Raw genomic sequence first — 12,087 nt, 5'->3', positions numbered from 1 at the left:
AAACTCCAATGATGGTTTTATTGAGTGAGTTTCAGGGCACGCTACTTTTTTCACAAATGAATTCTCAGTGTTTAAAAAAACTTCACAAAACATCTGATTTCTTTTTAAAACCCCATAATTTCCAAAAAGAAAAAAACAAAAATCCCACAAAGATGCAATTCCCGCCCAAACCCAAAACAATCCCAGTTTTCCAGATTTACTTTTGTTTCATCGCATCGTTTTGGTGCCGTGATTTATCCCAAAGCATGGGGAGCTATCAGCTAGAGTTCTTATACCAATGATTTTGTTCTAAAAGAAAAATTTCCAAATGAACAGCAAACTGGGCAAAAACTCCAAGATAAGAATATAATCGCTAACAGACAGACAGACAGACAGACAGACACAACACACACACACACACACACACCCACACACACCCCACCCAGCAATGCAGGACCAACGCCTTGAGATACAGGACCGTCCGTTAAAACAAAATAAAAACACAAATTAAAAGAAACAAAATAAGAGCAAAGACAAAACTGAAGTGCCGCCTTTGCGTACAGCTCGTATTGGGGACAACTTAGAAGAACCCCGTCTGAAAACCCCCTTCGTTCGCATTTTTGTGCTAAAAACCTGAACCAGTATTTACAAAATTGTTGATAAAAATATTCCTCTGGTGACGGTTTGTGGAGAGAGGGGTCCGTCTAGGGCTAGAAACCTGCTGGAAAAGAGGGAAAAGAGGGAGGGAGAGGGAGGGAGAGAGGGGGATGGAGGGATGGAGGGAAGGAAGAAAAGGTCGGACTGATGGGGAAAGAAAGAATAAGAATGGATGGACGGGTGGGATGCTACTCGGCCTTAGTCTCCTCCTTCTCTGGCTCCGGCACTGCCTCTGGAGTCTTCTCAACCTGCATGGCGACAGAAATGGACCAATCACGGGTCAGACTGGATCACCTGCACCAATCGGAACTGCGCTTCGTGTCAAGAAGCACTTTCAGAAATTCAACCTTCATTAAGTTGGCATTTCGGTCAATAAATCATTTTCTGCTCCACTGTCCTGGTTTGATGCTCTGAAACGTTTGAGAGCTTTATTAGTCGTCAGAACCGGTCACGTCATTCCGAACACAGGAATATAAAACTTCTTAAAGGAGTAGGTTGGCCAAAACTGGAATTTACACCGTTTCTTTTCCTCTTACCTCAAACATAGCTGATCGGCTTAGACACGTTTGAAGCCTGAAGGCTGACGTTCATATCGAACAACTGAGGGACGTTTACAGCCTCCGGTTTAAAATAAATATTCCATAAAAACTTGTACATCCATCTTTAACCTTCCTCTCAGCTGTAATATCCAAAATATTCCAAACTATTCCCTAATGCTTTGGATTGCAGGCTTGCTTCAGAATAAATAATGATTGTTTTTTTTTTTTTTTTTTTTAAAGAGGTAGTTCCCTTTTTTTTTCTCTCCACCAGCAGGAAGTGTAAACTTTTGCACACAATTTTCTTTATTTTATTTTTATTTCATGTCCAATTTGAAATGTTTCTTACTAAATCATTTTATTCAGAACTTTGACACACTCGGTAACCGATCCGGCCAAGAAGAGTCTCACAGTCAAAGTGTTTATTTGTGTGTAAAAGAATAAAAACTGATCTGTTACACACGTTTAAATTTTACTTACTGTATTTATTAACTCTGGATTTTAGCTTAGTGCCTTTATCTGTTTCATACGTATATACTTTTATTTTTATAGTTTATTCATTTCCCTTAAATGAGGTGACAGAACCGTATAAAGTTTTTCGTATCACAGAGAACCCGTCTGAACTTTATGCAAATCTTACTGTTCTTCTGTAAAAGCAATTTTCCAACAAATCTTATGAGTTTTACACGACTGTCTCAAACTTGGTCTTGTAATAATCTGTAGAAAGACGTCAATCAATCAATCAATCAATCAATCAGTGTGGGCGGAGCTTGGCTAGCTAAAACAGCTGAAGCTCCGTCTATGCTGGAGGAATATGTTCCAGTGAATTTGCCTTTTTACTGAAGCTTGTGTGTTATTCAAAACCATCGTTATTATGAGGGGTAAAAAAACAACAGATTTGATTTCTAGTAACTTTTGTCACTTTTATAGGCAGTCCTAACTCAAAACAAATACAACACAAACTGTTAAATTGGTTTTTTTTTTTTTGTCGTCATTGCAATTTCAAGGGGGAAAAAAATATTGAAATATTCAACATCTGGGATTTTTTTCACTAAACAGGTGACCGGGCGCAGCAGAGGTCCAGAGTTTGCTCATTTTATCGCTCCTGCAGTGATGAAAGGTGACGTTACACACTCTCATCTGTAAGGTTTATAGTCAAAGTGGCTTTTAAATGATTAAAATACAATATATTGAATACATTTTCAAATTCTGTATTCACATAACTCTCCAGAAGTAAGTTTAAAAAAAAAAAAAAAAAAAAAAAAAAAAAAACTGATGGCAATATTTATGTACATGTGTGTGTGTGTGTGTGTGTGTGTGTACCTCATTAGTCTTGGTCTCTCCATTTTCTGACTGGTTCTCCTCCTTGGTCTCCTCGTTCTTCGCCTTCGTCTTTTTGTCCTCCTTTTTATCGTTCACTTCCTTCTCTTTCTGAAAGAGAGACAGACATGATTTTTCATTTCTAAGATGTTAAAAGTTTAAAGAAAAAGAAAAAAAAAAACAGCACAGCCACATCATCAAAAAAATGATTACAAAAAAAAAGTACAGAGAAGCAGGTAATTAAAAAAGTGAGAATGAATCAGTAACGAGAGTTCTGTGAACATCTGACGACACGGAGGACAGAACTGCATCTCTGATACGATACAGCAATAACACTGTGTGTGTGTGTGTGTGTGTGTGTGTGTGTGTTGCTGGAATATAAATCAGCATTTTGATTAAAAAGTCCAGACTTTGGTTCTCACCTTAGGTGTTTTCTTGGGTTTGGGTTCAGGTTTAGGAGGAGTCGGTTTCTAAGGGCAACAAAAACAATTAATTTATTCATTTATTCAACACAAAGCGTCGTTACAGAACTAACGAAACGTCAGCCGTTGTCTCGTTTCACCAGAACACACATTTCTTGTGCGCTGGAGAGATCACGGAGCGATCACGGTGGCCATGTTGGACACGAATCAACAGGTTGGGAAAATCTGAACTCTAAATTCAGTCTTTAAACCTCCAGCTTTTTAAATCACCAAATATTCAGAGTGAATATCTCTCTCATTTATTTTTTTATATATCTCTCTCTCTCTCTCTCTCTGATTGGTCAGAAGGTGCTGATTCATTTCCTATAACAGCAGCTGCAAATCACAGGTTTATATTATAACACGTTATCGTTTCTATAGTAACAGCTCATACAGAGGAACTTTAAAAAAAAAAAAAAAAAAAAAAAAAAACATTAACAAGTTTCCTTGAAGTAAGGAGACAGTAAATTAACATCTATGGAAGGAGTCTCCAGTATCAGAGGTAAAGCTGTAACAGTTTTCTGACAGCTCCAGGACAGGGGAGTTTACGCTTTGTGGTTTCTCAGTTACGCGACAAGCTGCGTTTTTTTTTTTTTTTGTTGTTGGTTTTTTTGGTAACTATAAATGGATAAAAAAAAAGGTATGACTGCATTCTTTAATATATAAAATAATGTAAGTGTTAGTGAATTGCTGTGGTGTAAGAGGAATAAAATCACATTGGGACATGATGTTATAGGAAAACAATCAAATGTTTCTGCATGTTACTTTGTTATTAAACACATTTATTTATTTTTTTTAATAGTTTTATAGTTCTATCACTATGTGGTAAGAAAAAAAAGAGATACTTACTGCTGATAACCTGGCAGACCTTCTCTGAGGCTATGAAGACATACACACACACACACACACACACACACACACACACACACACAGTGTTTTTTATAGACAGGTGAGCACAGATAACAGACTGAACTTTACAAAAAGCAAACAAAACCAGAGAAAACATGCCGAAGTGAATGTCATTACCTCCTCCTTCACCTCTCCGTCAGTTCCCTACGAATAAACACAAGAAAGAAGAGGACAGTTAGCGAGGGAGGAATTTAGAGGAGGACAAAACGGCTAAAATGACGCCATAAACGATCTGTATCGTGATCTTTAGGTTTGTTAACAGTGTATCAGAAAAGGCTCAAAAAACCCAAAGAAATAAATGTTGCTTTAATTCGATTTTTAAATTTGTGCTTTAAATTAAAAAAAAAAAAATTTAACATACATATTTATTCTGACCCACTTGCAAAATATGTAAATTATACTAAAGCTGTATTGTGATGCAATTTATATTTAATATTGATATTACATGATTCCAGTATACAGTGCAGTTGCAAAACTACATATAATAATAATAATTATTATTATTATTATTATTATATTGTGAAGTTTTCTTAATTAAATTAGTTTAATCAAAACGCTTAAAAACTTAAAAATGAATGTTACAAATGTTTGAAAATGTACTTCACTGTTAATCTGTATAGCCAGTTTGTTTTTAAAAAACTTGTTCGATTAAAGGCTGTGCGCCAAAACAGCGCTTTATGAGCTCAATAGTGCACTACACGCTGTCAAAATGTAGCCACTTGCACCCTACGTAGGGCGCCTCTGTAGGCCGTGGCGCGTTGTTTGGAACTCGGATCCGTGCAGGTATTTAGCGCGGAGACTAAAAAAAAAAAAAAAAAAAAGTGGTAGGGGGGAGGGGCGCGAGGTGCGCGAGCTCTCCACTGCCATCTGGCGGTAAGAAGGCGCCATGACACCCCCTCTGTCTTCAGGCGAACAAAGAAAACGTATTAAAATTATTCCTCGAAGCGACCTTCTGCGAGACTAATCGCTACTCCTGACCAAAATAGAGCCCTCCAAGTATTTTTTGGTGCCTTTTCGGCGGTGATTGAGGCACCAGGGCGCTTATAACTCGCCGTTTTTTGTGGCGCCTTCGAGAAAAGAGAGTGAGAGAGAGAGTGTGAGTGAGAGAGAGAGGGAGAGAGAGAGAGAGAGAGAGCGGGGGGGAAGTAACGTTAGCGTTACAGCATGGCTGCTGCGGCTACACAGGCATGGAGCTGCCTGCCTGACTGACTCCTGCCCACAGACACAAAACCCTGTCCCTCTTCACACCGGCGGCGAGCAAAAAAATACAGCGAGCACTCCGAAAAATCCGAAAATGCACCACGGTTTAGTCTAAGCTCTCAGATTCTAGAAAAGTCCAAAGGATATTTCTATAAAAAAACCCAAAAGCCTTGCAGTCTCGAGGGCTTCCTAATTTCACGACTGATTTGTAAGGGCAAAAGTATATCCGCATGCCGTGCTCGGCTTTTCTACATACCTTTCTCTTGGGCATGTTGAGCTTTTTGGATAAATTTTCTTCTTTTATGCAAAAACTGAAAGGTTATCTTTATATATATATATGTATATATATATAATATATATATATATACAGAGTCGGAGTTCACAGATCAGGGGAAAGACTGTCGTCCGCTATGCACTAATTCTGTAGTAAACACTGAAGCTGGGCTACATTAGAACCAGTGGTTGAATGGGGAGGGTGAAGGGGCGGAGCAAATAGTGACTGACATCCGGATTGACCAATCAGAAGCGGTCTGAATGTGCCGCAAACGAACCATTCTGAACTCTCAACGCGGTTTAGGCGCGAAATCCTTGACGGGAATCTGTCACCGCTCGCGCACTGTCGTACATCTCCTTCAGTTATGTCTAAAAAAAAGCCTTTTTCTTTCTTTTTTTTTTTTTAAACCAAAATAAAAAAGCCGTAATTGAGCCATCTGTATTTAATCAGGAACAATTATACACGTAAAAAAAAATTATAAAAATATTTCTGTGCTAAACAGAACGTCAAAGCTTGTCGCCATGGCAACGACCTGAGCGCCATACTGCCATGCTAAACAGTGTGATAAAATACAACACTTGTTTCCTTTTTTATTTTCACCTACTCTTTAGAAAAGTAAGGTGATGTTCTGAGAACGAGCCCCACATCATGTTGGAAGTTGTTGTTTCCTCACAAACTGTATCTGAAAGCAGTTTTTATTTATTTTATTTACTTTTAAAGTAACTGAAGCACTTGTGTAAGTTATAGAGCTCGTAGTTATATAGCTCACATCCTCAATGAAAAGGGCAACCAACATTTTCTGACTTCCACAGTGTAGCTTTGGTTTAGCGTGTTTATTTAGAATTTTGTTATAGTACAATTTTTTTTGTCCATTAAAGGAAATCTCCTCCTCTTCTTCTTCCCTCCATTTTCCCTCCCAGGGGATTCAGGGGGCCACAAGGCAGAGGACGCACTCAACCGGGTACCAGTCTATCGCACACACATTCACACATCACAGTCATCCTACAGTGCATGTCTTTGGACTGGGGAGGAAACCCCTGGAGCACAGGGAGAACATACCACACAGGGTGGAGGTGGGATTCAAACCCACAGCCCTGGAGGTGCGAGGCAACAGTGCTAACCACTAAGCCACCGTGCTTCTCCCCAACCCCAATTAAAGGAAACCTCTACCCTGAAACACATTAAATGTTTGATGGTTGTTGCTGTATTTTGGTTATGCCCATGAGAAGTTAGCAGTTGTCACAGGCTGATGTTATTGGTAGCACAGTTATAATGGCATTTAATGCAAGAATAAAATTTCAAAAATCTCAACCATGAAAGATAACAGTAATGGTAAAAGAACACAAGGTTATTTTCTCGCTCACCTTTTTCCAGCGTCATATTAATGGCATATGTCATATTCATGAGAAAAAATTTTATGAGACTCGGCTCAGCTAGTTAGTGATCTACAACGTGGTGTTCAGCTGTTAAAGCAGAATCCAATCTAAGCAAATCAGAACCCAATCCAAATATAGAGCTGTTAATGCAGAATCCAATCCATACCTAAAGAAAATAGAACTCAATCCAAGCATAGGGTTGTTAAAGCAGAATCCAATCCAAGCATAGGGTTGTTAAAGCAGAATCCAATCCAAGCATAGGGTTGTTGAAGCAGAAGCCAAACTAAGCAAAGCAGAACCCAATCAAAACATATAGAGTTTTTAAAGCAAAATCCAATCTAAGATAGAGCTGTTAAAGTAGAATCCAGTCCAGGCCTAAAGCTGTTACAATAGAATCCAATCCAAGCATACAGCTGTTAAATCTGAATCCAATCCAAACATAGGGCTATTAAAGCAGAATCATCTATATAACTTAAAGCAGAACCAAATCCTAATATAGAGCTATTAAAACAGGATCCAGTCCAAGCCCAAATCTGTTTAATTAGAATCCAATCCAAGTGTAGAGCTGTTAAAGGAGAATCCAATTTTAAAAAAGCAGTTTAAGCAGAACTTAACCCAAATATAGAGCTGTTAAAGGAGAATCCGATCCAAGCATAGAGTTGTTAAAGTAGAATCCAAGTGAATAGCTGTTAATGTAGAATTCAGTCTGATCATAAAGCTGTTAAAAACCAATCCAGACATTCAAGCTCTTAAAGCAGAATCCAATCTAAGTATACAGATGTCAAAGCAAAAGCTGATAAGTAAAGAGCTGTTAAGTTAGAATTTAATCCAATCTTAGAGCAGTTATGGGAGAATCCAATCCCATCTGAGGTTTAAGGGCCAATCAACATTTTTCTGGCAGTTCAGATATTTGAACTTTTCAGACATTAGCGCAGAACCTTAACCAGAAAACGCCCACTTTCTGATTAGAGATAACTACACTGAAGATACACTGATGAAAAACACAAAGTCTTATTTCACTGTGTAACAGCACTTTGCATTTTAACTTGTATTACATTGTATTTGGAGCTTGTTAAATTATTTCAACTTTTTAAATGGCCATTTCCTGGAATAATGCCTAATGCCTAAATAAAGCATGTTTCCTTTTCATCTTTTTTTTGCCTCACTGCGTAACTGTGTGATTTTCATACAGGATTGTGTGAAAGGCCTTTTTCTCAGTTCCGCTTTATGTAGAACAGGCTGACAGTCAATCTCTCTGTTTGTGTGTGTGTGTGTGTGTGTGTGTCCCCACTTCCCCTTTATATACACTGCTTTTAGTCGACAAGTGTTAATTTGACACACGCTTGAGTTTATATTTGATAGTAAGAGGAACAGAGGGCTTGTAACTTGAGAAGGACAGAAAGCAGGAGAGTTCATTCTTTACACTGAAGGAAGGATGGAGACACAGAATAACTGATGGACTGAATTAAACCAAAATAGAGATAGAACGATTGTTTTTGCTTGTTGTGTTTGGCTTTACTGGTAAAAGAAGGAGAAGTTAATTCAAGCACTCTGGTAGGTCTCTCTCTCTCTCTCTCTCTCTCTCTCATTGCAAACCTGTGCCTTAGATTATGCTTTAAAAGTTGTATGTCTAGGTTTGATTAGAACAGTTCTATGATTGGATTGCATTTTCTATTTTATGCTCTATGCTTGGACTGGATTCTGCTTTAAAAACTTTATTCTTAGATTGGATTCTGCATTAAGACCTTTATCCTTAGATTGGATTCTGCTTTAAAACCTTTATACTTAGATTGGATTCTGCTTTTAAAACATTATCCTTGGATTGGATTCTGCATAAAAACCATATTCAGATTGGATTCTGCTTTAAACACTTTATCCTTAGATTGGATTCTGCTTTAAAAACCATATTCAGATTGGATTCTGCTTTAAAACCTTAATTCTTAGGTCTAATTCTGCCTTAAAGGTTAATCCTTAGATTGGATTCACTTTATTCCTAGACCAGTTTCTGCTCCGTTAACGGCTCAGTGCTTGGACTAGATTCTCCATTCTTGGATTTCTGCTTTAGCTTTTTGTTTGGATTGGATTTTACTACTTTACCAGCTCTATGTTTAGATTGGATTCTGCATTTAGCAGCTTTATGCAGGGATTTGATTCTGTTTTAGGAACTCTTCTGCTTGAACATGTTTTAGACATTTTGCAGTTAACAGCTCTTGTCCAGTCTAAAAAAAAAAATAATAATCACTGACGCCGCTAATGGTGCAATTACAGCTTTATAGTTCACATTAGACACATTAGACAAATGCATACCATTATTATTATTGTTGTTGCTGTTATATTATATTCATACAATCTTGTGATTATTGGATGGTTGGTTTCTTTAGCTGTTTTTCCACAGGAAGCCTGTGAGTCTCTTCATGCAAATGAATGCACAGCATCGTCACTAATATTACACAGTCGCAAACGACCAAGAGCCACTTCAGCCCACTTCAGAAATCAGTTGAGATTCTTGCTCGTTCGCAAGTGCTGCTATTATTATCTCCTTGTTTGCAAATGCACTCCATTCTTATCTGGAAGGTAGTGCCATGACGAGTGACTGTGTAACTGTGAAAAAAATAAAAGAGTTTCGATGAGGAAGTGGAGGCTTTGCGCTTACTTTTTCAACTCAACAGACTTACACTTGTTAAGACACTGAAAACATTTTCTTTTCCAGCCATTGTACATTGTTGTGCACAAAAACACACACTCAAAAAAAATTTCTTGCCAAGTGAAAATATCATGATTATAGGAAAATTGATGTAATATATTTCTCATTACAAAATAAATATATAAGATTAATTTAAAATCAAGTCTAGGTCTATACTTTTTTAACAAATTTCAAGTTGTCTTCTCTTGTCAGATTTGGCTAAAAAATTAAATTAATGGAAATAAGCACAATCTAAATGGATGTGTGTGTTTTATGTGTGTGTGTGTGTGTGTGTGTGTGTGTGTAGGTCATCATGCTTGGCGAGGCATTCCTCCATGTCCTGAAATACACAGAGGAAAACCCTGAACACGCAATCCTCTCCAAGAGGAACACACTGTTGCACACACTCTCACGCACCGTCCCTCCACCGGAAACTGCAGCGACTCGCCTGAGCTCCAGATCGCCCCGGGCACCTCGGCCACTGCGAGGTGAGGACTCTGGGAAATGTGGTTTTGCATTTGGGAGTAAATGCTTGTTAATAATGCACTAATAGAAACACTATATAATGAAGATGGGAGGTAGTCGTAGTCTACCATTTAAGGCACGCTGATTTCTAGAAAAGAGGAAGTGTACCAGTGTGGAGGTGACTACCAAGAAAATGTCGTAATCAGCTGATTCTTATTCAGGAGGAACACATAAATGAGACACATCCTTTTATATGCGTGTTTAGCGGTGAGAAACTTCTGAATGAAACAAAAGTCTATCTATTATAAGAATAATGCCACAGAGCTGTCTAATTCTGGACTGTGATTGGTCAGAATGTGCTGATTAATTTTCTCTGACAGCAGCATAGCTGCAAATCACAGTTTTATATCCTAATACGTTATCGTTTCTATAGTAACAGCTCATTCACAGGGATTTTACGGCAGACGCTCCACACGTATAATCAGTGATTTGGTGATGTTTATTTAACATTAATGGAAGGAGTCTCCAGTGTCAGAGATTTTTAACAGTCAGAGGCCAAGCTGTAACTTTAAGTTTTTGCCACATGCACATTTATTCACTTCTCTTCTTACAAAATTAATTGGAGCAAAATTCTGGTGTTGAGTGTGCACACCTTATTGTCCCATACACTATATATTTATTATATTGATACATAAAGTTGAAATATACAAAAATGTATTAATGTTTGTATTAGTTCTTAGTAGTGGAACTTAATTTTGGACTCTAAAACATGTTCCTTTTTACCATCCAGCCAATCGTCCTGAAGGCCCTGAGAAGCCTGGGCCTCGCCTGACCTCACTGCCCAGTATGGCTCTCCCAATCCCCAGCAGCAGCGTTGAGGATCTCTGGGGCCTGGAGGTCTACAGCTCTTTGTACTGCCCGAGCTTCTACAAAGCTTACCCAGACCTGCAGCTAGCAGGAGGCACTGTGGGTCCCCTGAACCCGACTCCACAATCCCAAGGTCCTCTGCTGAACTCTGAGGATCTCGGCTCCCTGGAGGCCTCGATGGAGCCTGGGGAGCTGCAAGAGGACCACAGCGAGGCAGACGAGGGCTACCTGGTCATAGACAGCATGAGAAGCCTCGGGAAGGAGCAGAGGCTCACCAACTCCATGCTGAATGGCTTTCTGGAGACGCAGCTGATGGAGGTCTATCGGCAGCACATGCAGGACAGCCTGGCGCGGTGTGACTCGTCCTCGATAAGCGCTAGCGTGGTGCCGGGAATCTGCGGCACGTGTGACAGGAACACGGCCGCTCAGGAGAACGAGCTGCACTCCAGCCAAAGCCGGAGCAGCGTCAGATACTTGAGCACCTGTTCAGCCCCGCCCACTTCACACTTTAGCACACCTTTGCTGCGTATTTCCTACCAACAAGAGCCTGAATCCTGAACGCACACGCATGTCCATATCGGTAGAAACTAGTCCTTTAATTCTTTATTTTTATAAAAAGACAGTAGTATCTCAGAGGTTTTGGATCCATGTAGTAAGTTTTACTTTTACTGTTAGTGTTAGGCTTTGATTGTACATCACTTAAGTCACTTAATTAATAATTATATTAATAAATATTATTAAATTCTAATAAATATTTAAAAAAACATAAAAATCATCAATATAAATGTAAAGTAAAACGCAACAAGTGCAAGTAAACGCTTTCATTTTCCCTCATTTTCCATAGCAGTTACTTCCTTTTTTTGATTTCATTAATCGCTGTATTGCTGACTGCTGATTACTTTGATTGCTTGTAAGTTTCCAATTAAATTACACTTTTACAGACAATCATGAGCTGTCTCAGTGTTACCTAAACAAATCAACCACGTCTTGTTAATCGGTCAGGGGTCCTAAAGTGCCTACTGGAGCGGATGATTATCACTAATTAATATTCTTTCCTTTCATATTTTGAGCTTTGGAAACAGAAAAGTGCAGTAGCCCTGAAGGTAAGGCACCTAAAAAAGAATCCTTACAAAACAAAACTTTATAAATCTTTATTTTAAAAAAGTCAGCTTTAAATAAAGAGTCAGCTTTAAAAAGGAGTGAACATTAAATGAAAGAGTTCATTTTATTAACGAGAAATCGAATAACGAATAACGAATCAACTTTGGTCAACTTTAAAAAAGATAAGAATTCAGCATTAAATAAAAGAGTCAATTAAAAAAAAAGAGGTGAACTTTAAAATGTCCATTTAAAAATAAGT

General features: G+C 38.4%; 2 protein-coding genes across 2 annotated transcripts; one reads left to right on the top strand and one right to left on the bottom strand.

Annotated features, from left to right (window-relative positions):
• Positions 1-4: 4 nt before the first annotated feature.
• Positions 5-5,513, bottom strand: hmgn7 (high mobility group nucleosomal binding domain 7). Its single transcript, XM_026921906.3, has 6 exons — positions 5,319-5,513; positions 3,980-4,006; positions 3,803-3,832; positions 2,915-2,962; positions 2,496-2,603; positions 5-884 (listed from the first exon to the last, which is right to left on the bottom strand). Exons 1-6 carry the CDS (start codon positions 5,331-5,333, stop codon positions 825-827), a joined length of 288 nt encoding a protein of 95 aa, XP_026777707.1. The 5' UTR covers positions 5,334-5,513; the 3' UTR covers positions 5-824.
• Positions 5,514-8,005: 2,492 nt separating this feature from the next.
• Positions 8,006-11,672, top strand: si:dkey-237j10.2 (uncharacterized protein LOC568721 homolog). Its single transcript, XM_026921905.3, has 3 exons — positions 8,006-8,266; positions 9,703-9,883; positions 10,651-11,672. Exons 2-3 carry the CDS (start codon positions 9,709-9,711, stop codon positions 11,283-11,285), a joined length of 810 nt encoding a protein of 269 aa, XP_026777706.1. The 5' UTR covers positions 8,006-8,266; positions 9,703-9,708; the 3' UTR covers positions 11,286-11,672.
• The last annotated feature ends 415 nt before the right edge of the window (positions 11,673-12,087 follow it).

The sequence above is a fragment of the Pangasianodon hypophthalmus genome, chromosome 27 (assembly GCF_027358585.1).
Source record: "Pangasianodon hypophthalmus isolate fPanHyp1 chromosome 27, fPanHyp1.pri, whole genome shotgun sequence".
Taxonomy (NCBI): Eukaryota; Metazoa; Chordata; class Actinopteri; order Siluriformes; family Pangasiidae; genus Pangasianodon; species Pangasianodon hypophthalmus.
The sequence above is the reverse complement of the archived record's forward strand: the minus strand, read 5'-3'. Positions and strand labels throughout refer to the sequence as shown.

Bases quoted from the DNA above. Each gene is read 5' to 3' on its own strand.
- hmgn7 (XM_026921906.3), bottom strand. The intron at 3,833-3,979 runs GTAATGACATTC...ATGTCTTCATAG, and splicing joins ACGGAGAGGTGAAGGAGGAG to CCTCAGAGAAGGTCTGCCAG. The intron at 2,963-3,802 runs GTAAGTATCTCT...TGTTGCCCTTAG, and splicing joins GGTCTGCCAGGTTATCAGCA to AAACCGACTCCTCCTAAACC.
- si:dkey-237j10.2 (XM_026921905.3), top strand. From the start codon at position 9,709: ATGCTTGGCGAGGCATTCCTCCATGTCCTGAAATACACAGAGGAAAAC. The intron at 9,884-10,650 runs GTGAGGACTCTG...TTTACCATCCAG, and splicing joins GGCACCTCGGCCACTGCGAG to CCAATCGTCCTGAAGGCCCT.